At 36.8% G+C, this 27,905-nt stretch overlaps 2 protein-coding genes across 2 annotated transcripts in view; one reads left to right on the top strand and one right to left on the bottom strand.

The window, feature by feature from the left end:
* Positions 1-5,621: 5,621 nt before the first annotated feature.
* THNSL1 (threonine synthase like 1) lies at positions 5,622-14,819 on the bottom strand. Its single transcript, XM_014783602.2, has 3 exons — positions 14,725-14,819; positions 9,212-9,383; positions 5,622-7,966 (listed from the first exon to the last, which is right to left on the bottom strand). The coding sequence occupies exon 3, from the start codon at positions 7,916-7,918 to the stop codon at positions 5,687-5,689; it is 2,232 nt and encodes a 743-aa protein (XP_014639088.1). The 5' UTR covers positions 7,919-7,966; positions 9,212-9,383; positions 14,725-14,819; the 3' UTR covers positions 5,622-5,686.
* Positions 14,820-15,515: 696 nt separating this feature from the next.
* Positions 15,516-27,905, top strand: part of ENKUR (enkurin, TRPC channel interacting protein) — a 28,988-nt gene continuing 16,598 nt past the window's right edge. Inside the window, exons 1-2 of the mRNA XM_004425292.3 lie at positions 15,516-15,619; positions 24,047-24,192. Coding sequence (XP_004425349.1) covers positions 15,543-15,619; positions 24,047-24,192 — 223 coding nt within the window. The 5' untranslated portion in view covers positions 15,516-15,542. The remainder of the gene's footprint in view (positions 15,620-24,046; positions 24,193-27,905) is intronic.

Here is a 27,905-nt window from a genome sequence, read left to right on the forward strand (position 1 = left end):
TTTTAACAAGCACCCAAGTTGATTCTGATGTGCATTATGGTTTGAAATCTACTGCCCTGGGAATAAACCACCTGCCTTCTGAATGTATTAGACCACCATTTGCATTAAATTCAGTAGTCTAGTATTTCTAATTAAGGGCATATCCTCCCAGTTGAGGAATTTATTCCCAAGTCACTATAAAACCGTCCAACTTATATAGCAATTATTTGTATAGCAAACTAATTCCAAAGAGGGCTTAGTTATTTACTGATTCCAATGATCATAATTGTTCTCCAAAGAGTGGGGCAAATTATGTCATCCCTCTACTGCACATAGAGAAACTGAAGTAAAAGGAGATCAATTGTCCAGAAAAGACCAAATTAGAGAAAGAAAGAAAATCCTTCAGTAAACATTTAGTAATCACTACATTGTGTTTTCTACAGTAGAAATTCAAAGACAAATTCCACTCTCTCAAAGAGTTCATAGATCAGTACTGATATCCCCATAGCCTATGGAGACCAAAAACTTTCTCTTGCCTATTATCTCACCCCACCATACACCTCCACATCTGAGTCCAAGGCCAGCTTATTTACCCCTTTCCACAATTCCTAATTCTATAAAGCCTATTTTTAAATATTATGCAATTTACCAATGTTTATAATCAATTTTATTTTAACAGAGACTGGCACTAACTAATTTAAAGAAATGTCAATCCAATTTTGAAACTGATGAAAGAAAAAAAGATGTCCTTGACAAATAATTTTTTTAGAACCCAAATCAAAAGTAAACCTTACCTTAATTTCAGGTCCTATTAGATGAGTCTCCATTTTATTTGACCACGGAATAGATATCTTAGGTAACAGGTGAGAATATTCAAGTTCTTTCCCCAAAGAACTAAAGTAAAATAAAATCTTGAAATCTTACACAAGAAGTTTTTTTCCAAAATACTATCTATTCAATGACAACATAAGATAATGAGTGCTACATACAAAACAAAACACTTGAAAACATAAAGTTTCTCTAATCTTAAAGAAAATGATATACTATAACATGAATTGCAAATCTGAGGCATGTGTTGCCAACTATACCCAAAACAATGTTTTTTACATAGCTTCAAAAGAAAATCTATTGTTGGCATATAGTTATAAATTAAATTTTAATCTCATGATGAATACAAGTAAGCCTAGTTTAATCTGAAATGAAATTATTGAGTGATTAAAAATTAATGTGTTAATATTGTTGCCTTAAAGAGTGCCAAGAAGATATTTTTTTCCTTAAATTTTTTTTTTTTTCTAACTGTTCACAATGGTTCCTGGAGGCTTGTTTTTTCTTTTTTCTTTTTTTTGTGAGGAAAATTAGCCCTGAGCTAACATGTGTTACCAATCTTCCTCCTTTTTGCTGAGGAAGATTGGCCCTGAGCTAACATCCATGCCCATCTCCCTCTATTTTATATGTGGGAGGCAACCACAGCATGGCTTGACAAGCAGTGCACACTCTGTGTCTGGAATCCGAACCTGCACACCCCGGGCCGCTGAAGCAGAACGTGCGAACTCAACCACTACGCCACCAGGCTGACTCCCTTTTTTCTTATTTCAGCATTTCTCAGGGGCTCTGGAATATCTACCTCAAAGTTTCCATCTTGAAAAATGGTAATAAAATATTTGTTTAAAAAAATCTCACAAAGAGACCATTAAGTTTACTATGGGATGGCACTAATTTTAGGACTCACTCACCAAATATGAGAATTTATTTAAAACAATCCATTGTGTATTTGAATAAAATTATAAACTCTCCTAATATTTGTAAACGTAACTTGCCATTAACAACTCTGCATTTTATAGGCCACTAAAATCTCAGTCAAGTCTATGATGATAACCTAATAAGTAGGGCCACATCTGCACATGTAACTTCAGCCCAGCAACTCCTCAAGACAATTGTCACCAGTTACATGAAGACAGTCATAAGAACTCAGAAAGAGATAGAGTTTAAAAAGAAAAATAGCTAAATTGACTAATGCACTGTTCTATAGAATGCAAACTCAACTTTTTGATGTAGGGCTGTGGTCAAAATATTGCCAATTGATTAGGGTATTGTTATACTCTATGCTGATTTGATTTCTGGTCTTTGACGGGTCTCTTTTCCATGACAGCAGACACTTTCTTGGCTTTGCTTTTTGCATTGGTGGAGCTTATTCTTTGACTTTGAAGGAGCCTATTTGTTTTTAAAGTTTCAAAGAGAGAAAACTAATGATTTTAGTGGTTAGAGGGCAGAGATAGGGCCCACACAAACAACTATTCCATACGTAGATTTTATTCACGTTCTTGGATGAGACAAAAACTGTATTATTTATGTTTCCGTGGATTTGAGGTTCACATGAAAACAGCTTTTTTTTTTTTACTAACATTTATTAGCGTGAATTATAAAATGTTTATAAATGATTTAATAGATTGAGAGAAGCAGTATTTGCCATACATGATTGTTGCTGAAAGTGAATTGCTATTAAAATCTAACAAAAACCTCATAGAAAACAATTTATTGCCTCCTAAACTTGATTTTGATGGAAACAACTTTCACGATTTCCATTAATATATAATTTAAAAATCTCATTTTTTTCTCAAAAATCTTACAAATTCACTATATTTATGACACCGTAAAATAATTTTAAACATAGTGAAAGCTAGAAATTATAACCATAGCCTGAAAATTGATAACAATTTTTCATTTAATAAACAAACCATAAATTTTTATTTTACTAATGCCAAAATATGAAACCTGTTTTAACATGTCATTAGAATCATAAATGTGTGGAGGCCCATATTCACTAGTCTTCAACACAAATTTTACAAAACAGTATACCTATTGGATACAAAAACAGATAAAAATTGGACAACTTAAAGGTCCACTAAATGGTAAATGGATAGATTGTGGTATTTAGACAACAGAATATTGTATAGAAATAAAATTAATGAACTGTGGCTTCACTCATCTGCATGGATAAATTTTAAAGTTTTTGAGCAAAAGAAGATCATGGAAGCATACATGCACTGTGATTCCATTTACATAAAATTCAAAAAGGGGCAAAACTAAACATTGCAGAACTATAAATACAAACAAGGGAATGACGAACAGAAAATTTAGGAGAGTGGTTACCTCTGGGGGACAGACATGAACTTAAGCAAAGAGGAGCCACAGTGGGCATCAAAGGTATGAGTACGTTCCACCCTTAAAGCAAGGTGGTGAGTCCGTGGGTACTTATTACTCATCCTTAAACTGTACATGTACTTCACACACTCCGGAGAAGAGACAAGTGGATAGTGACCACATACGTAGACAACTCCATTTGAAGAGGCCTGATCTTGATCGGAGCATAAAGAAATCAAAGAGTAGATGGGAAAAAGTGTGGTGCTTTTTCAGATATGCAAAGAGAGCATCTGAATGGCATAGAAAGAAAGGTTCCATTAGAAGGGAGAAGTTGAAGAAAGTGGAGAAAACTGATGAAGCAAGCTATCTGAGTACCCTGAAGGGAGGAGCATCCAAGGCACACCTGAAGAGGCTGGCCTTTGACAGGAGGAGAAACACTACCTGATTCAATCAAAGGGGAGTAGGACAGATAGAAACAGGGGCAGCAGATTTATACCTGTGGTGATGGGAAACTGAGGTATGTCATACCTGATAACTTGCTCCTCTTGAAAGAGGTAAGGTCATTAGCTGAGCGCGAAGAGCCAGAGTTGGTTTTGAGAAAAAGTGAAGCCACGAAATGACAGTTTTGGACAATGAGAGAACAAACTGAGCACAACACAGGTACTCTCCTGGGCATTTCACCTTATCTGTTTGCCCTGCCTCTGCCTAGAATGTACTTCCCCTTCCTTTCCACCTGGAAAATCTTGCCATCCTTCAAGACTCACCTCAGGTTCTACATCCTCTGTGAAACCTGACTATTCCATGGTAACCCTTTCCTTTTAAATCTTACAGCACTTAACTGTATCACTCATTTTGCACTTACTCATGGACTCTTGCGATAACACTTTTGTGTTGTACATGATTTAATTTTTATGTGTTTTCTCCTTAACTACAGTTCTTGAGGGCAGAAATCGTGTCTTGTATTTTTTCACACTGTCCATCCCACTTTCAGAAGCATAGTGCATTCTCATGCACACAGTGAACACTTAGATGCATTTTCTAAATATGTCATCTACTGAAACCAATATCCTTAAAAAAAACAAATATCCTTAAAAGAAAGTGACAAAATAACTAAAACATACATGAATAAGTGCTGAACTTTGAATCCTCCATCATTCTCTTATAACTGCTCTTAGTTTTCAATTTTTGGATTTAGAACTTACTTTTTAGAAGTGAAGCCAGAGATCCAACGTTAACACATAACTGGCTTAATTTTATTTTTTAATTTTTAAACAAATTGCTCCTGCTCATTAAATTATTAAAATTTTTTCTTTACAACTTTTAATATATTTCTTTATGCAGGTAGTTCTCCCACAAAATGAGGCAGAATGTTATCAGCAAAGACAAATTATGTTAGGAATGCCATCTTGTGGTTGACAATAGTCCATTACACTAACAGGTCCTTTCAGTGACAATCTTTAAATCAGAAATAAAATATCTAGTAAATTCACAAACATAAATCATTATTACTACAAGAAATAAAAATTAAATATGTGCATTTGTATGGTGACAGATAAAAACTAGACTATTGGTGGTGAACACAATGCAGTCTATACAAAAGCCGGAATATAATAATGTACACCTGAAATTTACACAATGTTATAAGCCAATATAACCTCAATAAAACAATTTTAAAAAATTAAGTATGTGCATCAGTTGTGTGTAGTTTTAGTTGCCAAAACAATGTTGACTGAAATGAGAGACAATAGGCAAATTATACAGGAATGGACTCCAAATAATATAGGAAAACTGCTATCTAACTATAAATATACTTCTATTAAGACTATTCAAACACTCTAAATTTTGGAAAACTTTCCTCTTAAAATAGTTAAGTAATTTTATTTCTGTATCCACTACAAAGTAGTTCTGTTGATTATTACATCCTGGATTTAAATCACATGTCTTGATTTTCAAACTACATCACTCTAACTATAAACATTCAAAGGGGAGTGAATGACAGGACACTCATCTAATTTGTATGTTGTAGGATACACATAATTAATTCTAATAATAAATAATTCTAATTCCAAAATAACTCCAAAATGGAGTTCAAGGGTTAACACCACTAGCCCTATCTTAAAGGATGAGTTTACTACTTACCTCCACGCAAGTTAGTCATCTCAGTGGTACAGTATCTTTCTAGTCAAGAGAATCAGTAATGGTTACAGATGTAGTACTTAACAGTGCTTAAATATTTTAATTGCTAAATTGAATACCAGACATTTTGGCCCACTTAAAAGTGGGGGTGAGGAGGTGGAAACTGACATATGCCTTGTGAGTGCAAAGCACAAGACAACAGCACAAGGCTCCATGCACCATGCTACCCTTTTGTCACTTCTAGATTAAGGATCCAGGGAGCACGTGCAGGTCCACTGTTCAGTCCTAGAGATTAGGTATTAAAATTCCAAAAGATAATAGATCTACACACAGATTTACATAAAAAAAATACTAGTGTACTCCAGTTCAACTTTTGTGATTTATTACAGCATGCTAATCATTGGAAAAAAATATTTTACTCAGAAAACTTTTATATGAATTGATTTTGTATTAGCTTTTCCACATGACTCTTTAGGACATTCACATCAGCTGCACAGACCTGGTACTCCATCTTCTCTGGCTGTTTTGTTCTTTCTAATAAAGCCTCATGTGGTGGAGGTAATGCATTGTATGAACTCAGTAAGTAAAGCTGACTTGAGGAAGTCTGGTTGATTTCTTTAATCTTTAAAGCCTGCATGATAGCAGGTGCAAACTTTGAGTAATGAGCTGTCGATGAGACAATCACTGGGCAAGTTTTGTCTTGCATTCTGTCTGCAACCACTTTTGCAACAGCAGTGTGTGGATCCAAAATATATCCTGAAGTATTGTAGGTGGAGTGAATAGCTGCTAGGCACTCTCCCTCAGAGCACCAGTCCGCTATAAAATCCTGCTGAAGTTTCTCCACTAGAGTCTTTTCTACCTGAAAGTGATGCTGCTCTTCCAACTGATTAAATAATTTTGTCATCAATTGTCCATCTTTACTAGCCATCAAGTGTAAATGTCGTTCCAGGTTTGAAGATTTGAGAATATCTATTGACGGTGAAAAGGTTTGTGCTAATTTTCTTTCCCTTAGATCATAATGTCCTGTTTTTATAAAATCAGTCAAAACATGGTTCTGATTAGAGGCACAAATAAATTTTCGAATAGGGATTCCCATCATTTTGGCATACACTGCTGCTAAAATGTTACCAAAGTTCCCTGTGGGAATACAGACATCGACTGGGCTTCCAAAAGAAATAAATCCTTGGCTAACAAGATCAAGATATGCAGAAGCATGATAAACTACTTGGGGAAGCAGTCGGCCCCAGTTTATGGAATTAGCTGAACTTAAGACTGCTCCATATTCCACAGTAAGAAAGCCAGTAAAATCAGAATCTTGAAAAATTCTTTTTATAGCTGTCTGGCAAAAATCAAAATCTGACTTGACACCTACTGCCCATCCATTTTCCTTCTGACTGCCAATTATTTGTGCTTTTTGAAAATCACTTACTCCGTTCTCAGGAAAAAATGAGGCCACAGCTATTCTTTGCTTGTCCTTCTTACTAAGACGACTAAAACCATTTAACACTGCACTCCCTGTGTCTCCTGAAGTAGCTACAAGTATCATATAATTGCAGTTTGGTGGAATACAGTGTGCAAAAAGATGAGGCATAAGCTGTAAAGACAAATCTTTAAATGATCCTGTTGGTCCATGAAACAACTCCAGGATGAACTGGTTGCCTGAAAGGTGCCTGACAGGGGCAATTTTTGAGCAGGCAAAGTTTTGCCCATACGCAGTTTCAATCATTTCTCCCAATCTGGCAGCAGGCACGTCAGCAGGATGGATACACTTTTCCAGTAGTATTTGTGCTCTTTCTATGTAGGTTGCTCCCACTAGGCTTTTCCACTCCCCACAGTTTAATTTTGGTAATTCCTTCTCAGGAACAAAGAGTCCACCATCAGAAGCCAACCCTTCAATCACAGCTTCACTAAAGAATTTTGTTGAAACCTTCTGTTCACAGTCTTCAGGCCAAATGTGTCTTGTTGAAATGAATGTTTCTGAGTCCACATCTTCGTATCTTTTAACTGCATTAAGCACTTTGTCAGCTATTTCCTCTGGAGAAGCCCCACTTTCACAGAAAACACGAGTATCATACCACTTCTTATAATACTGTTTTCTAAATTTAAGTAGGTCTTTCATAGATGTTCCAGAATTCTGACCTACAATCCTATCTATTTTCATTAACTTTAGACGACTAACTATATCCATTAGAGGTACATCCAGGTACACAATTATCCCATTTTTCTTCAGATGCCGCATGCTAGCATCATGCATTGGATTGGACCCAGTGAGGGAAATCACACTTCCAGATGCAGAGAAGTTTAACACAGCTTTTCCTTCCTCTTCTAAAAACTGCTCATTACCAACATCCTGTAATTTTTCAGACACACTCATATTCCAGGCTTTTTCAAGGATATCATCGTCCACATCTATGACACAACAACCTAGTTTCTGACCTATTATTCGGCCTACTGTTGTTTTCCCAGCACCAGGCGGTCCCATCAGGATAATATTTTTGTCTCCAACAAGAGAGTGGGTTGAGTGCCATGACTTCCTTAATTCTGCAAGTGCAAAGGTCCTTGAGAGAAATAGCCGTGCGTGTTTATCCTTTTTAACATGTATGCTAGAAAAACATTTCTGGGTTATTTGTTTCAGACGCTGACATCGTTTAAAGTGGAGCATCTTCTTTACACTTTTCTGCCCAGGCCAACCTAAAAGCTGGTTTTAGCCCTTTTCAAAACATAAAAACAAAAAAGACATTTGGTTACTAATTTCAACAGACTTAAAATCCCAATAGGATTGAATATAACCATGCCCCCACAGTACACAACCTGTTTAAAAATCTTTCACATTTATGGGATATTTTAGAAAGTATTCGAATCCAAAGTCTCATATATTGCATATTATCCTTTTAACAATCTTTTCAAATCTCAAGACACTGAATAATAAAAACTTTAACAATTTGTAACTATTAAGCAACAGAAACTTTATTCAGAAAATGCCATATCATAGATGCTTTTTAAAAAAATATACTAAATCAAATTAACATTTCTTTCCCTATAATGAAAATACTTTTATGGTTTATAACCCATATAAATAAGGACTATTTGGTGTTGGGATGCTATTTACCTGCAATTCACAAAAGCTGAACAATATTATTTATATTTAATTTCTCTTTAGTTAATATGAACATGTTGATAGACGATCATGTTACTCATAAATGTCTTATAGAATTCATATCAGGAAACCATAATAAAATATTTGCTTATAAAATGCTTAACTTTCCAAACTATAGGGCAAAGATATGACATTTTCTTTATGTGCCTTTTACATGCATACTGTTAAGAATCATTCTTACATACTTTTCATATTGAAGGCCTTCAAAAAAAAAGCTAAAGTGAAAAGTGTAATATTAAGCAAATAGTTAAGGAAAACTGATAATGAGCAGCAAGGTCAAAGGCTACATATCTATCACCTTATCTGCATGGGACCATCACTTTTGTTTCTGTCCTATAAACATCATCAGTGGAGACACTTAACTCAGATTCCAGACTCCAGAGTGAGAGCAAAAGAACTCAGGACTGTTTCTAATGATGAGAAGAAAAAAATTATTCTGGCATCCAAAAAAGTTCTGCAACTCCCCCTACCTCTTAAATCCCTGTCTTTGGAAATATGCTCACCGTTAAAATCCAAATGTTTGGCCAGACAAGTCAAATATTGTCATATGTAAAATGCAATTTAATCACTGCTGCAATGCTCATTTAAATTGACTAAAGTAACTTTACAGACACATAGTGGGGCTTTCCACATGTTCTGTAGTAGAACCAATATGCAACTGAGCCATATTAAATGTTAGACGGTATGTTTAAATATGGTCTGAAAACTTTCAAGCATTTACTACTCGGATTATCTCTGCTACTTAAACTGTGTTCTGTAATTAAAAATTTAAACCATTTAACACTGAATTTAACTTACAAGTTGAAGTAGAACTGTTAAGAGAAGGAATACATTTCCTTATTTGGCTTTTCAGCTTGTATGTGCTGTGTTTCACTCCCGCAGACTTGTAGACATGTGACACGCAGGAACCAATCTTACATGAAGAGTTTGTTGATGCTGAGGCAAAGTCAATCTTTGCAAAAAGTGGAGTCTATAATGGAAAAAAATTCAAGTTAATCATAACTGCATACAGTATCATAAAATTCCACACATAGACTAGTCTATTATTAAAATATCTATCTGAAATTTTAAAGTACAGAAAAACAATGAATTGACCATTTTCATGTTTCCCCAAATCTATTATTAAAAGATTAAGATACTGTTCTTTTCGACATGTGTGTCTTATCATAGAAAAGAATTTTACTAAACAGTACTGAAGGAATTTCTGCTAGCAAGCAATATAAAAGACAATACAACCAAATAACACAAAATATAAAATCTTTCACAGTGATACCTAAAATTTTAATGATCTAACTGTATGTTTAGTGATCAGAGGAAAAAAATCAGGGGACTAAAGCCATGAAATGAGTGTCTGAATTACTACATGCTTTGTATGTAATAATACCTACTGTAGAAAAGCACAGATGAAGCATCTGCCACGTACTGGTACCTCCTAGCTCTTTAGATGAGTTATGATAAATTCACAGCACGTATCATAGTGGCTGGCAATAAGAATATTCACACATATAGTAACAGTAATCACTGTCACTCAATGACAAGGGACTAAAAACATATAAATTGAATCAGAATATCTAGGCACAAGGTGAGGCATATTATTTTATGGTTTGGTTTGTTTACAAACCTTCAGAGAAGACGGTGGTACTCATCTGTGAATCAAGAACTGTTTTGGTATGTACAGTCTAATACTTTCCCTGGAGTAAACCAAGGACCAGAGAACTGTAAACTTGACCCGTATCAGGCATGTCTTTCATTAAACTGTATTCTGGTAATATACTTAAACACTAGCCATTCTGAGGACACTATATAAAACAGCCTGATTAACCTCCTATTCAGAAGCTTTGGCTTATAACATCACAGAGTGTCTTCTTAGTTCCCAATGCATAACTTTCTGATGTCTGTACTAGCAGTAACTGTATACTACCTGAGTAGCTGGTTTGTTTTAATGGACACTAAATCTTTTAACTGATCTTTTCTTCCACTTTATGTTGGTTGCTCCAATGTTTTACATCAACTCCACTAAGAGTGGAAGACTGTAACACATTATGCGTGTTAACTTCACCTTCTCTTTTATAATCTTACCTTTCCTTTGTTTTATACAAATTAAAAATAGAAAATATGACAGTTCAATTTATTAATTCTGTATCAATATTATTTCACCATAAAAATCTTCCTGAAACTAGAAGGCAGTTGTTAAGTGTTATAATATTTAACAAATATTATCATTTTTAAAGAAAAATAAAGATGAATTCTATTTTAAGCTACATCCTAAGTTTTCTTTTGTAATATTTAGCCGCAAACTAATTTTAGGGCTTCAACATCCATTGTAAGCAAACCAAAGACAGGAGACAATGGAATAAAGCCCACAGCATGTCACTTTTATCTAGAAATTGAGTTTTTGCTTAAGAGGTAATATAGTCAATTCTCATTATTCATGGTAGTTATAATCTATAATGTCAGCACGAATACTGAATTAGTGAATATTGAACTCCTAAGGGAAATACAGGGTTAGGTTCCTGTAAGCCTCTGGTCACAACATTTTGCCAACTGATCAATACGTAACCTTGTTTTATGTGTGTTTCCATTTAAAGACATCTTATTTCACGTATATTTTGATTCATTGCCACTGAACTCACAGCCAACAGCACTCTAACTCATGCCTGAACAAAGGTTATCTAACACACCCATTTTCTCTGGAAGGCACAACACAGCCTTGTTGCCTTAGGAACAGTAGGCAGCACCTCAGCACTCTGTTTGGGGCCATCTTAAACAGCAAAATCACCAACTAGAAGCACAAAAATCCAAAAAATATGGCACTAAAAAGAATGGAAAAGGACCCTGTTTACGGGATGAGAGCTGACACAAGAAGGCAGAGCCTCATCTTCTTTGACCTCAGCTTGGAACACGTACATCGGGAGACTCAAAGTTTTTACCACTGAGCACGTGGCCATGAATGACTGCAAAAGTGATGCAAGTATTAATTTTGGGTTATAAACAAATTATAGAGACCACAATTCACAAATACGGTACCTGTGAAAAGTGAGGACCAACTGCATATCATGTTCGTTTATGATTCAAAGCCATGTTATTAGATTTTTATTTATTTATATTTTAATATGTTTTTCAGTATGACGGTCATGAATAGGCAATTTTTCTTCACCCAAAGGACAAAATTATTTCAAATTAAACAGAAGTCAATCACATAAGAGTCAGAAAACAAAAATAGTACTTAAAGACCAAATCTCTTGGCCATAAAGTACTCAGGTTTTATTGTATCATTAATTTTCTCAAATATTTTTTGTAGAGCCAGTTCTACACAAAAATACTTTAGTTACACTCTCTAACTCCTCAGGGGATGGAAGATCTACACAACTGCATTATACATTAATAATTTTTAAATATGTTTTCCTACTGATCACTTATAGTGGGGCTTTTGACCCACTAATTCCAATGGATATTTTTTAGACATAAAAGACACTTGTCATTCAAATAGATAAATGAAAAGGCAGTGTTGTGTCAGTATTACAGCAAGAACCTTAAAAAACAAAAACAGAATGCCCACATGTACATATTAATTCAAGTACCATGATCTCAAAACACAGATTTTAACAATTTTACTGTGGCAAGCTGATCAAAATGGAATAAAGAATTCAAGGGAAAAAAAAACACAGAAATCACTTTTTTAAATGACTTTTAAATTATTTCCTATGAATGATAATAAAGTTACATTTTTAAACCAGAAATACATACTAATTTTCAACGACCCATTTACAGTGATGTTTTCCTAAGTTTACCACTAGATGACTGATAACCAAAATCATACTCAGCCCATATCAATTTTTACTTACAAAATGGTCCAGAAGAATTTTTCACTTACACTATAAAACTACCCAGTTTCTAATTCTCCTGGGAAATTGCCAAAATCCTATTTAGTCAAAATGATTTAGCATTTGTCACCAATTTAAAATATCTGTCATTATATACTGTTCCAAAATAAAAAGTAAGACATAGCACTTCAAAAACTATTTCATGATGAGAATTGGCTATAGTTCAATGAACTTCTGAAATATTTATGACATGATTATGCTTGTCATCCTACATTAATGCAATCTCTATTTAAATTTCTCAGAAGAGAAATTTAACCTAGTCCATTATCTTATGAAGAAATTCTGAGGTTTTAAAAAATTCTTAAAAATTACTGCATTTTTACAGCAATAAATTGTTTTCCAATAAGTAATAAGAAAAAATGCAAATATACAAGGACATAAATTAACCAGCAAACTCTGCTGCTTCTGACTATTGAGCAAAAATCCCCTCAGCAAGCCCTTTAGTCAATCAGCTCCTACTTCCCTGGAAATCGGAGGTGGCGAGGGTGGAAGGATCACACATATCAGTGCCATCTTGTAATCACAGGGATCTTATAATCAAAAGCGTAATTTTGCAAGTTCACCACTCATCTCTGCCTTTATCTTAGTATCAAAGCTGACTAAGCCTGTCCTGTTGTTCGTCTTTTGCTGTTAGATACCCTCTCAATGGTCTTGAGTATTTAAATCAAGACTTTTTAAAAATCTTTTTCAATGCTATAATTTAGAAAAATATTGTAAAGAATGTCTTTATAAACGGTTTATCTTCCTCCCGATTGTCTTATTTATATGCCCACTTATGCCTGTTTTATTCATCTAAGTAGATTAAAATAATCTTTAGCAAGAAAACCTAACTTGGATGTACAATCATTTATATCAGAGGTCTTTGCAAACTACAACCCACAGGCCCAGTCTGGCCCACCACCCTTGTTGTAAATTCAGTTTCACCGGAAGACAACTTCGCTCATTCATTCGTTCATTTGCTTAGTGTTGTCTTCAGCTGCTTTTGAGCTACAATGGTAGAGCTGAGTAGTTTGGACAGAAACCATCTGGCCTGCAAAGGCCTAAAATATTTGTTATCCAGCACTTTACAGAAAAAGTTCATGACCTCTGATGGTGTACCAATACCAATTCCCTGCGGACATACTGGACACAGGCATTTCCTTGAACAGTACTGCCATTTTGAGGGAATTATAAAAATTAGAAATATATTCTTTGTAGACATGCTTTCAAAAGGCAAGCAGAATTACAAACCAAGTATCCAAGAAAAAGAAAGTTCCTTTCAAAATGATTTAACAACTTCATCTTGACTGTAAACTAAATATACTACAGTGAGGAGATCTTGAAGTATGTTTAGTATTTTTAAAACCACAATAAATATACTGATATCAGTGAAATTACCATATTCAGTCACATCAAAAAGTCAAGACTAGCTAACGCCGGTTGGTGCTTACTCACTGGAAAAATCATGCTTTGCCCTTATTGGCTCTTTTAGGATCTGATTAACATAAATAGTCCCCAAGTGTTCCAAGTAGTATATACAGGAGCATCATCCTCAAAGTGTCACTGATCTGAATTAAATGCTTGTTAAAACGCCTGGGATAAAAATCAAAATCTGACCAACTGGATAAAAGAAAACTAAATTTATTCTTACTTAATGAAATTCACCAACAGCCAAAAATGATAAGGATCTACACCTTCAGCATAGCCTTTTAAGTAGGAACTAAAAAGTTAACCAAGCCACCCTCCTGTTTTAATCCCTCCCCTGAGCACCCTGGCAGCGAGACTACTAAAACCGCTGTTCTCTCTTATCTGCGAGCATCTTCATTCCCTTTGGGCAGCGTGGCCTCTGTAAGGCTGGTTCACAACCATCTTTCTTCCTTCCCAAATAGTATTGCCAAAAAGTCTTTCAGAGACTTGGTATGGCAAAGGCTTCTAAATGAATTTCCTTAAGCAGTCATACGTGCATAAATAGGTTTATGGAAGACCAAATGGTTCAAAACGGAATAAAAATGCTTCTCAGAAAGAAGACAATTTTCCAAAAGGGACACCTAAAAAAATGGGCAAAAATTCAAGGGCCCATTTAAAAGGCTTCTCCTTCTGGTTTGGGGGGGTCGTTTAAAAATCGTAAAGTTCACAGGCGGTGAACAAATAGGAGGCGCCCGCCCAAGAGGTAAAGTGGGCGGAGGGCAGGGAAGAGGCGATGCGCGGGAGAAGGCGGGGGGGGAGGGGGCGGCCAAAGGTGGATGGGGGGGGCTCGCTCGCACAGGTGGCGGGCAGGGCCGCGGCGAGTTCTGAGCAGCCGGGGACAAAAGCAGCCGGCAAACGAGCGCAGAGAGCTGACATGACAAACCGAGTAGTGGAAAGGGGAAGCAACGAGGGGGGACAAGGCATGCGATGCTAACGGACTGGATTCTACAGTGTCCCTGTCTTTCTCCTCAAATAACTCACCAAGAAAACCACACTGAGAAGTCGGGGGAAAGGAAAGGAAATGGGAGGGAGCGTCCAGGAGCCGCCAGTGCCCAAACCCGAGGCCTGCCTGGGCCCTCCCGGCCCCTGCGCAGCCGCCTCTGCGCCTGCGTCCGCGCGCCACGCCCCCGCCCCGAGCAGCCGCGCACCGGGCACGTCACTCTCGCCCCGCGCTCCACCCACCTGGCCTCCCAGCTCCTTGGGCTCCTCCCCTCCCTCGTCTCGCTTTCGACGTTGGCCGTGCGTTAGCGTGGCCTCAACCGCTCGTCCCGCCCCCACCGGGATTGGCGCCTGCGCACAAGAGCCCGATTGTGTGACGCTCACATACCAGCTGCTCTTCTTGTCTCGAGTAGAGTTTCTCTCTCTCGAAGTATACAGAGCTAGGAAAGAGCAACGGTTTTAAGAGGACGCCATTCTTCACCCCATTACTCCCAAAGGCACATATAAACAGTGGTTTCCATGTTGAACTTCTCAGGCAGAAGAAGTTGCTGCAGAGAGAGGGAAGAGAGGAAACCGAGTTTGCGGTGCTGCGTTCCACTTCCCCGTCGCCTAGTAACTGTTTCCATGGCAACCGCGCTATTAACCACGCTAAGCAACCCCAAGGGGAATAGAAGGGGTATTTTATTTTCTTCCCAAGAGGGGCTGCGAAGAAGTCAAAGGGGATTTATGTGAAAACGAAACCTTAGTTCTTTGAGAAGCCAAGAGAGTAGGAAAGGAAAGGGGACGCAGTGAAGAAAGGGACGGAGATATTGGTATAGTGAGAAAAAAGTTGTGTGGCTTTAAGGAGTTATTTGGTGGCCATGGATCCAACGTGCTCTTCTGAGAGCATTTATAACCTCATACCCAGTGACTGGAAGGAGCCTCCCCAGCCTCCTAGGTATGTGGGTAAGCAAAGATGATCACTTGAAACAAGAATGGGAAATAATTATTTCATTTCAGGTTTAACTAAGCATCATATGACTTTAAGAAATGACATGTATTGTTGCTCAGGAAGTAGCCATGGATGACAACTTCTTAGACAAGAGGTTGCAAAATCTAAGTATTTAGCATCTCACAATTCACAGAGAGGGCAGTCCAGTGCTGTGAGAGGGCCAGGTTATCGTGTTAGCCTCCTGTTAATACGGTTTGTAATTGTTTTGTAATTCATGTAGTTGTTTGTACATGATGTACTATATATACAACGTAGCGTGAAATTTCTTGCTGAAAAGAGAAAATCCCAACTTTATTATCCTATGTTAGGATACTTGCTATTTGGTTTCAGGAGTTCATTGTTTTATTTCTGACTATGCTATTGCTCCCTCTCTAAAGGGATAGTACTTATTTTTCCCAAGATTATTGTCAAACATAAATTCCTATTTGTTTCTGAGCCTCAGTTTTTTTGATGGGTGAAACAAAATAGACTGAGTAGTTTCTAAGGTCTTTTTCGGATCTAATATTGGGTAGAAGAAGAGTGGATGGATAAAGACCCAAAAATATGTAATTGAGTTATAATTTTTACCTAATTTTATCTAATACCTAATTTTTAGGTATTAGAACCCTTTAAGTTCCCCAAATTTCAGAAAGGTAACCACAAAGTAAACATCTCACTTACCCTCCTGTGTAGGGACTTAGAACTTATTTAAATCTATGGGGAGAAAAGAAGGTAGCTAGTGGGGAACATCTCATTCCCTCTAGGACTTTTGCTGTCTTTTACCTTTTCCTGATGCAAATCAAAACCACATTGAAAGAGCACTGGGCTAAAAAACAGGCTCTGCAACTAATAGGTTTTGGGATAGTGAATAAATTTTCAGTTGTTTTCTGATCTGTAAAACAATCTAAATAAACTAGATAATCTTTAAGGTCTCTTTCAGATCTAATGGTCAATTATTTTTACTAGTAATTACTTGGGGTGCCTAAAATTGTCAACAAGTGGGCAAATCCTTCCATGTTAAGCGTGAGTATCTGGTTTTAACCAGAGCAGTACCTGCATTTTTTTCCATTAGCTACTCAAAATCTAGTAGAGATTGGAAAGAAGAATGGAAAGTAAGATATATTACAGTTGCAGAGTTTATGAGGAGTGAATTTAATTTGAATTTAAATTAAAATTAATTAATTCAAAGTAACTATTGCTGAATGGACTTTTGGTCAAAAATTTCTGTATATTGTACAAGATAAAGCTCCTCCTCTCTGTAATCTGCTGTTAGACTGTAATTTCTATAGAGTACTGAATTTGAATGTTAAGATACTTAATTAGATAGGTGTTCTGTTCATTGGTAAATTAAAAAGCTTTACTGCATCTGGGTGATCTTTTCAAGAAATCTTATAGGAACAATCTTTGTTCATTTGACAAGCATTAACTGAGCCCCTCTTATGTGTATAGCATCGTCCTTGGGGAATGTTCTCAGGGAATGTTGGAGTGACAGCACAAACTCCTTGGTTTACTCTGAAGAAATAAGTTGGGAAAAGGAACTTATGGTGAAGGGAATAGAAGGTATCTAAGTGTGGTGCCAAAGAACTCTTTCTGTTAGGGGGAAGTCAACCCACACTGTCAGCAACAACCATGAGGAGTTTTTAATTTGACAAGATGTCATGTGTGCAAATTATTAATTTATAAAAACAGAGTATAATAAAACATTTAACCAATTCTTTCTCACCACACCACCACAAACTTGCCCTGACCCAATATCCTTACTAATAGTAAGAATTAATCATAAGAACGAAATGTATTAAGCTATGAGGCTTATTTGCATCAGCAAGTTATAAACCCAGCTTCAAGAAAGCTCTCTGCAGCTCTTTGCAAGATTAGCGAGATGACTATCCAGCTTTCACAAAGAGGTTAATTCCTTGGGAAAATCAACAATTGACTGCACTGTGATCTCCCATACCTCAGAGGTTACAGTTTCCCTGGGGAACTGAACTATAAACATTAAAATGTTGATTAACAATAAAATCATGTATTATTGAAAACCCTCATGAGAGATGCAGATACTAAATGAAAACTTAGAAAATGGATATATGTAACCAAAGTGGGGTGAAGGGCACCCTCTTGCAGTTGAACTGTGAGCTGGGACTTAAGGTATAAAAGTGTTCGAGACAATGGGAAGCCATGAATCAGTTTTCAAAATTTCAGTTGCTCATGATTCATGAGATGGTTTCCAAGATCTTCACCAAACTTGTCACCCTTCTCTTGATGGCTCCAGTTATGTAATATCTCCAATCATTTTCTCTTTCCCTTTGTTTAAGGTAATATTCTAGATGTGGTCTGAATAGCCCATGGAACCATTATTCTCCTTTCCTTGATACACAATACTTTTGTTAATGCATACATTAGCATTTTGACAGTCATGTCCCACATCGTCTCACATTGAAATTCCCACATGCATTATGACTAAGATTGGTCTCTCCCATCCTGTAACTGTATGGCTGATTCTTTTTGATCAAAATTCATTAATAGATGGAGAAAGTTTTGAATTTTGAATATTTCATACATTCTCTTAACCATCCCACCCAGCTTTGTGTCATTTGCAAATTGAATAAGTATGTCTTTTATATCTCCATCTATCGTTACACAGGGCAAATTCTTTGCAATTTAGTAGGCTGCTAGACACCTCTTTCTAGACTGACAGCAATACTGTTTTTGAAGGTTCAGTCAGTCATCCAAATGCATCCATTAATCAGTTCATATTTCTCTATCTTATCAGTTAGGATTTAATTAGAGGCTTTGCTAACATCAAGATTTATATTATTATGTCTAAGGCATTTGCCTGATTTATGAGTCCCACATTTCAGTAACCTGAAACTCCAAATCACTTGTACAGTCATTGCTTTGCTACAGATTTCTAGATGCTCTCCAAAATTGACATCAGGCTCACCAGTGTGGAGTTTCTGGATGCTTGCTTTTTGAAAATGGGGATATTTAATGTTGTAAGCACCCACTAGTTGTTTTTATTTGTAAGTCTTTCTGGTTTTCATTGGGATTAATTGTAACATGTAGTCAGAATTTCATTTTCGGAGCTTCTCATTCTTCTTGGACTACCTTTCATTTTATTCCATTTACATACTGTTCTATGTATATTTTCTAAAGTTTTGTAACATCTCATTATTTAAAGTCTGGTTATGTATCTGACTTTGCTAAGCAATCTTGACTATTATGAAATCTTAGATGACATAGTCATTTTCTCATAAGGTTCTTACCTACTTTGCTGGCTAAATATAGCCAATAATTCAACTAGGGGGTGCAGTGGTCCTTCTGAATGAAGCTATATTCAAAGAAAGTCAAGAATATTCCAGAGTCTTTGTTTTGTAGCATCATGACATTTTATGCTAAAATTCCCATTGCTGCATTATGTGGCCTCAGACAGAGTCTTATGATTAGTGTTAGAAGTTATTATTCATATTTTTCATCAGACTTCTGCAGACTTCCACAATAATAACACTTCTCTGCACCTCTTCTGTTATTTTTACCCAAGTGGTCATTTCACGTTTATTTATATATATTCATTCATAACCTAAACCTCACAGTTCATATAGAAGATTTCAAAATTACCAGGAAAAGCAAGAAAGATGTGTTATAATTAATAGAATCACCTAAAGAATGTGGAAGAATTGAAGGCCTGGGAAACTAGTAATGAAAGGGATAATTTGAGAAAACACTTTCCCCCTTCTAACCTGTGGGTAAGGGCAAGGACATCCACAAACAGGATTTTTGTCAGCAGGAGAATTGCAGCTTCTGTATGTATTTACTGGCTTAACAATTATTCATTGTGGGTTATTGCCTCTCTTAGATTTCTATAGATATAACACGTGATATATTAGCACATCTTTCTGGCATTTCACACACACCTAAAAATGTTGAGAAGAAACTATGTCAACAATATTTATTAAAATTAGTTGCAAGGGAGATATGTGGATAAGTGAACTTTTGTGAGTGTTAGACTCATTTTTTAAAAGTTTATTCCATTAAGATCAAGGTTCAATATCTTAAGCATACTGTGCAATACATCTTGGTATGAGAATCTATTACAGGTCAGGAAAGTCTGTCAGTCTGTCTGTGTCTGTTTCTTATAATAACCATTTATACACCTTGACTCGAATTTTTAGAGAATAAGACTACGTCTACTAGGACACAGGTAAGATCAGTAAAAGGTTAAACTTTTTTTTTATTTAAGCAAGATGAATATCCAATAATAATAACAACAAGAATACTACTACTACTACTACTAATAATAATAATAATGATATGTTCAATGTGTTAGTGTTTACAATGTGCCAGGTACTGTTCTATGCTTTTCACAATCATTATTTTATTTAATTCTCACAAGAACCCTATGAGATGAGTAGTAGTATCCTAATTGTATGGAAGAGGAAACTCAGGCCCAGAACATTGAGGCAGTTAGAAGAACAAGAGCTAAGACTGAGATTTAAGTCTGACACCAAAGCCCATAACTTAACCAGTATGCACATTGCCTTTTAACCTGAATAAATAATTAAAACAAACCTAATGAGCACCTTTTGCTTCAATAGCATATGTATATTTTTTAGGCTTCAGATAAGTTATCTGGTATCAGATACTGACTAGTATTTATTTATACATTACCGTGTTATAATGCAATAAGATATTTTTTAATAAAGATATCAAAGCAAATAGAAAATAATGATAGAAAAGTAAGATAATGCCACAAATGAGCATGAAATTTCTTGTACATGAAATGTATGCTTTAAAATCTTGTATGTTTGCTTCAAGTCTGGTACACATTTGGCTCAGTGCTAATTAGAAAGTGGGCAACCCACAAAGGAAGAAAGATTCTTCGCATGATCCTTTAAAGATCACTTACACTCTAAGTCACGTTTTCCATAAGACAAAACCAAAGCAGTAGCTGAGAAACACAAGTATTCTTGGTGTGGAACTGGAAATACACTTCCTCCATGGTTCATAGAGAAGAGAGACAATGCGTGTAACGTAATGAATAAAGATTTCAGCAGCACTCTTACATTAAATACACCGAGTTCCATAAATCCAATATTGCTTTCATTATAGACCAGAGGCCTTCATGCCAAAACATAATGAAAATAGTTTTGGAGGCATGATATGATGTAGTCTGGGTATGCAACTATGTGACTATATTGTTTAATTCAAGGATTAATTTTTCCAATCTCTAGGTCAGCACTGTCTAGTAGAAATAAAATGTGAGCCACATAGGTAATTTAAAATTTTCTAATAACCACTTTAAAAAATGAGAAAAAAACATGTAAAATTAATTTCAATGATATATTTTATTTAACCCAATATATCCAAAATACTATAATTTCAGCATATGGCACTAGCCACGTTTCATGTGCTCAATATCCACATGTGGCTGGTAACCACTGTATTGTCCAGCACAGACCTAAATGAATACGTTAACTAAATATCCTTTTGATAATCTACCATATTTATTATTTCTCTCAATAGCTTGTGATAGGTATTGATCAGCACTAAGGTCAGAATTATACTCAATGATGCATACATGTATTGTCAGTTAAGTGCAGAGCATAGCTTTGACAACCAGCTAAGCAGGGAGTAGAATTGGCATCCATTTTTGAAAACTGAATTAGCTTGATATAGTCATGAGGCTGAATTGAAGACTCTCACTTCAGTGCCTTTAGGTGGGCTTAAGGGGTATGTACATGTCAAAATTCTCTTCAAGAAATAATTTAAGGGACTTTCTAATACAGTCTAGGTCCTAAAGTTCTACACAATAGAGAAACACTGCAATAATATTGGCTTGAAATTAAAACAAAACAAAACAAAATGGTAGTTAACCAGATGCCCATCTAACCCATTACGAAAAAAAAAATCTCACTCAGGCATTATCAAATTGTCCCAACTTTTGGTCAGTATTTCTCTGTGTGCTCTTGAAGATAAAGTGCTTTAAATATATATACCTGAAGACTTGATATGACTTACTATGTGGTGATTATTGGCATAAAATAAATGCAAGTATGGCATGTTTATTGAAGAGGACAATTTTAGTTTTAGGATAATTAATCTATAGCCCACATCTAATAAAAACTAGAAAGTAGGGCCAGTTGTCTAATAAAGTTATCCTTTAGATCTTTATAATAAAACCACACCATCCAGAAAATGGAATAAAATGCAGCTATTGGAAAGAAAGTGTAAGCTTTACATGCACTGATATGGAAAGATATCACATTATATTGTTTTAAAAATCAAGTTACAATTCATACATAAATAGAAACATAGAAAACAGAATTTATTCTGGAAAATCAATTGAGGAGATGGAGGGAACCTAGATTTTTATTTATTTTTTTATTGAGATATGATTGACATACAACATTATATTAGTTTCATCATTTTGTTTTTGTAATTTGGAAAAATAAAAAATAATTCATATAGAATAGAATATCTTGTTTTATATAACAGATAGGTAAGCCTTCAGTGCACACACAAAATAATGTATTGAATCACAAGATGGCAATTAAAAAGAGGTGAGAGTATTCACAGTCCTTTTTTACCCTAAAGGAAGTAATTTTATTAATCAAGAGATCATATCTGCCAATTCCAACTTCCATGGGAATTTTAAGGCACAGGTTTGGATTGAAAATATTTCCTGAAGGTATCTAATGAACTCATTCAGTTTGAACTGTAATTAATTCCCAGACATTGAGTTCAAGATTGAGAAAAGGCCCCTAAAAGCAAGAAACAATTTAATGTTTCTCAAAACAAACTTATCTACATAAGTAAGAAGAGAATACAAATTGTTAAAAGTGATATAGCTGAACTTCTGCTTCCAATCAAGGAATTTACCCTCTCACCTTAAACAACTAAAACACCAGAACATATATATAAAACAATGGTTTTTCAGACACTAGGCAGATAATAGGTAACACAGAGCATTCATCCCTAAGAGAAGGGAAACAAGCCCTACAATTGCCTCAACATGCTCCCTGGAGAGAATTTTCAGTCCAAAGCCCAGGCAAAAGGAATTTAAACAAAACCCAGCAGTTTCCCTGAGTTAAGGAGACAGAGTTCAAGTTTGAGGAGGTCAAGGCATGTAGAATTCACAGCACAGAGTACCAGAGAGGAAAGAACTGCATGGAAAGAGAAAGAGAGAGCTATGGAAATATGCAGGAGGGTTTCCTTGAAGTCTTTGGTTGACAGTACATGTGTGTGATGAAACTACTGAGGCCAACAGAAATAACCAACAGAAGGCAGCAGAGCACATAAAGTTCATATTCCCACCAGCCAGAGTGGAAACACCTTCTAAGACACAGGGCATTGAGTAGTGCTCTCAGAAATATGTTGCCTCAATAGTGGGGCCAAACTAGAACTGGACCCAGAAGTATAATGCATAACCAAGAGAAAAATCAGTCAATACAAACAGATAAGGAAATGACATCAGTGAGAGAATTAGTAGACAAGGACATTAAAACTACTATTTTAAATATTCTCCTCGTGTTCAAGGAAAACACAAGTAAGATACAGAGAGAAATGGAAGGATAAAAAAAAAAAGACCCAAATCTAACTACTACACGTAAATAATACCATGTCTAAAATGAAAATAGTAAGTATACTATCCCATCTACTAATGATACTAATAGTATCTTAACCCCCTCCAATAGGATGGGATTAAGAGCAGCTAAGACATTGAAAAAGAAAGCATTGTTGAATTTGAAGACATAGTAATAGAATAAACAAAGAGAAAAAAACTGAAAAGGAAAACAGAGAATCAGTGAGCTGTGAACAACATCAAGCAGCCTAACATAAGTGTAATTAGAATTCCAGAAGGAAAGGAGAGAGATGGGTGACCAGAAGAAATATTTGAATAATGGCCAAAATTTTGACAAATTTAATGAAATCTCTAAATCCACAAATCCAAGAATCACAATGAACCCCAAGCAGGAAAAAAAAGAAAGGAGAAGACAAAGAAAAAAGCCATAGCAAGTGACATTACAATTAAATTTCTTAAAACTAGTAATAAAGAGAAAAATCTTAAAAGCAGCCAAAGAAAAAAGAAACATTACATACAGTGGAAGAAAGAGGGACAGCAATATCAGGATTGGGAAAGGTGACATCACTACCAATGCTACAGATGCTCAAAGGATAATAAGGAAATACTATGAACGTCTTTACCCTAGCACCTCTTTCTTAGGGCAGAGTTCCCTCTAGCTTGCCTCAGCCTGATAGACAGAGCTCAGATAATTATGCTTAATGGCTATCTCTAAATAAATATGGACATATAAATTAGAAATGTATATCCTTTTTTAAACTTTAAATAATTTTTACTAGAAATATAAATGCTACAACTTGTTTTTTTAATTTTAGGTACATATCAGTTTTTAAGACAGCTGTAAAAGATGACATGCAAAAATTTAAAACTGCAATGAAAACCATGGGACCAGCAAAAGTTGAAGTACCTTCTCCAAAGGATTTCCTGAAGAAACATTCAAAGGAAAAAACTCTACCACCTAGTAGGTTTTTATCATTCTTTTTAATATTAAGAGCATTAACAGGTAATTTAACTAAAATGATTGTGTCTATGAATATTAAAAGCTCACAGGTGATAGCAACTTTACCTCATAGTAAACAGAATTTGAGAATCTAGGAGAAAGTAGAAGTAGAGAATGTAGTAGAAAAAGAGAGTGGAGAATGCCAAGTTGCCCCCAAAATAGACTTTCCTTTTCATGTGCGAGCATCTTGAAGTACATCTTGGACTATCCAATAAAGTCCCACCTCTGACACCACATGCCTCACCATCTTATTCCCTAGCCATATGACTTCAATAACAAACAACAATTATAAGAAGAGTTCTAAACCCTAATGGGCAAGATTGCCTGGCATCGAAACCCTGTCTGATCTTTTCTCCAAGAGATGAAAATTACATCCGTTACTACCAGTTTTTGAAGCAACTACCAGGCTCACTTTAGACTTGAGTATGGGCTTTATCTCTCCCAGATCTCTGAGACCATTAGGACAATAAGTGAGTCAGATATAATGAAGGAGCCTTCATGAATGAGTGTAGACAGAGCCAGCTTCTTGGGCATGCTACCTGTGCAGTCAAACAGGGACCTGTGCTTAGAAAGGATCCCATGTTTGGTTTAATGCTCTGCTTTTGCCATCTTGGAATTCTTAATTTTTGATCAAGGAACCCCACATTTTCGTTTTTTACTGGCCTCAGAAATTATGTAGTTAATCATGATCACAGAGTATATGGATATCAGGAAAGAAGGCTCTCAGGAAAATGGAGAGTGGATGAAAAGGAATCTGTGACAGGTTTGCATGGAACAGCTTGTTGTTACCCTGTGTATGTCTTCTCTGATGTTTTGGAACAATAAAGAAGAGAGGGAAATGAGTCTATATCTTTTTAAAAGTTAGCTCTTTTATGTCTTCTGGCATCAAGGAAATAATGCAACATCTCAAGCCCAGCTAGGGTGTACCTTTTGAGAAAAGTGAAACTACTTCTCCCTATGGCAATATTTTATGTCCCACAATCCTCTCTCATAAACCACGACACAGGATGATAGCATTATCAGGAAAGATGCAAGAAGCAAGTCTGAAAATACATTCATGCCTAAATTCATGCCTTCAGAACTCTCTTTTGTATCTTCCTCAAGTGGAGTCTTGATACTTTGTGACCTACAACCACTTGAGAGCACTGGAAAATTGTGAAATGGAATTAGATTCTTTCAATGCCTTAGGACCAATGATATTACTTGGGTTAGCTCTCTAAGGTTAAGCATATTATATAACACAATTACCAAACTATATAAATCCTAAACATTAAATAAGAAAAAAAAGAAGCCTATCTCTCCTCCTATAAACATTATAAGGCAAAACAAACACAAAATTTCATTGGCCTTAAGGATAATTAACAAATTCAGAGTGTTGCAAGAGCTTTTTAAAAGCCCAGTCCAGAGGGATGGTGCCAAGATGGCAGCATAGGCAGACTCTGAACTTACCTCCTCCCATGGACACAACAGATCTACAACCACTCTGGAACAATTACCCCTGAGAGAGAACTGATAACTAGATAAGAGGAACCCCTGCAACAAGCCACAGTCCTGACTGAGGTGGAAGAGGCAGAAATTCCCTTCTGGAGAGAAAAAACACCACTTTGCAACTCACAGTGCTTCACGGGAGCAATTCAAAGGTAGGCAGCCTTCCCTGGGGGAGTGGGGGACCTGAGCAGGGAAGCATTGCCACTATAAGCATTTTTTGGACCCAGCAGAGCTGAGACGAGTGTCATAATATCTGGCCTTGCTGGCTACTAACTACAACAGGGAATACCCCCAGAAAAGCTATAGGACAAAAACTATAGGAAAAAAAAACCAAGTTCTTAAAGGGCCCACACACAAATTCACCCATTTTGGACAGCAACCTAAAATCACCAAAGTGAAAAATGCACGGCCCTTTGATGAAAAGAGGCTCACCTAATAACCTCTAGGTGCATCTTGGTGAGAGGTGAGACCTCTACAGGGACTGAGATGTTGGTGGCAGCCATGTTGTGACCTGGTGCAGGTGTGCTGACACAGACGCTGGCAGATGCCATGGAGTTCTTCCCCTGCTTCAGCCCAGAGTCTGCCCCATCCACTACAAGACAGATTTAATCCAGCTCAGCCAGGGTAGTCAGCCCACCCTAGAGACTGGCACCACCTAACAGCAAGCCCCCAGGCAACTTGTGGGCCTGCAAAGGCTAGGTGACTGGAGTCTCTGCAGCTGGGTGAGTGGGTCCACCTCTGTGGGGCAGGGCGTGCACAAGAAGTGGGTGGAGTGCATGGGACATTGGTGGGGTGTGTGAGGCCTCTGCAGTGGGGCAACTGGGTCCACTTCAGAGGGTCAGTGCACGTGCACAGGGCAGGACTGTGTTGACAGTGTGTGTGGCCCTGTGGATGGCGGGGCTTGTCAGCTGCAGAAGACTTGTGCTCCTTAAACAGCCACATAAGGGATTGGCCCCACCTTCCAAAGCCTGAAAAATTGGGTGCTCCCTTGCCCAAGGCCAGCCCCACCCAGCTGCAATCCTGAGAGAGCTGACAAGAGACTCATAGGCCTATAGGCCAGGGGCTTATAGCAACTGTAAGCCCCTGAGCCCAATAACCAGCTATGCTTGGGGCCTACTCACTTAACAGAAAAACTGCAACAGGAATTTGCTATTAGACCTTGCAGCCAACTGTGCTGGGGCTCACCATGCCCAATAAAGAGACTGAAAGGTCTGTAGCAGCTACACACAGCTCAGCATTACAACTATCTGGCCAGAGGGACAGCCTGGCCTCCCCGGGCATCTACAGAAAGAGCAACCCTGCCACAACAGAAGGACACACGTAGCCCACACAGGGGTCACTCCTGGAACATTTGAAATTGGTGACAAGAGGGAAGCACACTGCTGGGCCTCATAAGGCATCTCTTACATAAGGCCACCTCTCCAAGATCAGGAAACATAGCTGACCCACCTAATACATAGATACAAGCACAGAGAATTAGGCAAAATGAGGAGGCAAAGGGATATGTTCCAAGTAAGGGAATAGGACAAAACCCCAGAAAAAGAACTAAATGAAACAGAAATGAGCAATCTACCTGACAAAGAGTTCACACAGAGTCAGAAGGATAGAATGGATGAACTCATTGAGAACGTCAACAAAGAAATGGAAAATATAAAAAAAAAAAATCAAAAATGAAGACTACTATACTGGAAATGAGAAATTCACTAGAGGGACTCAAAACCAGAGTACATGATACAGAAGAGTGGATCAGCAAGCTGCATGAAAGACTAGAGGAAATCACCCAAGCTGAACAGCTAAAAGAAAAAAGAATTAAAAAGAATGAGGACAGTCTAAGGGACCTCTGGGACAACATCAAGCACACTAACATCCATGACATAGTATCCCAGAAGGAGAAGAGAGAGACAAAGGGGCAGAGAACCTATTTGAAGAAATAATAGCTGAAAACTTGCCTAACCTAAGGAGGGAAACAGACATCCAAGTACAGGAAGCACAGAGAACACCAAAGAAGATAAACCCAAAGAGGCCCACACCAAAATACATCATAATTAAAATGTCCAGAATTAAAGAGAGAATCCTAAAAGCCACAAGGGAAAGGCCACAAGTTACATACAAAGGACACCCCATAAGGCTATCAGCTGACTTCTCAGCAGAAACCTCACAGAAGAGAAGAGAGTGACATGATATGT

This window comes from Ceratotherium simum, chromosome 32, assembly GCF_057802395.1.
Source record: "Ceratotherium simum simum isolate JZ-2026a chromosome 32, ASM5780239v1, whole genome shotgun sequence".
Taxonomy (NCBI): domain Eukaryota; kingdom Metazoa; phylum Chordata; class Mammalia; order Perissodactyla; family Rhinocerotidae; genus Ceratotherium; species Ceratotherium simum.

Excerpts from the sequence above, each read along its gene's own strand:
- THNSL1 (XM_014783602.2), bottom strand. The coding sequence starts at position 7,918 with ATGCTCCACTTTAAACGATGTCAGCGTCTGAAACAAATAACCCAGAAA.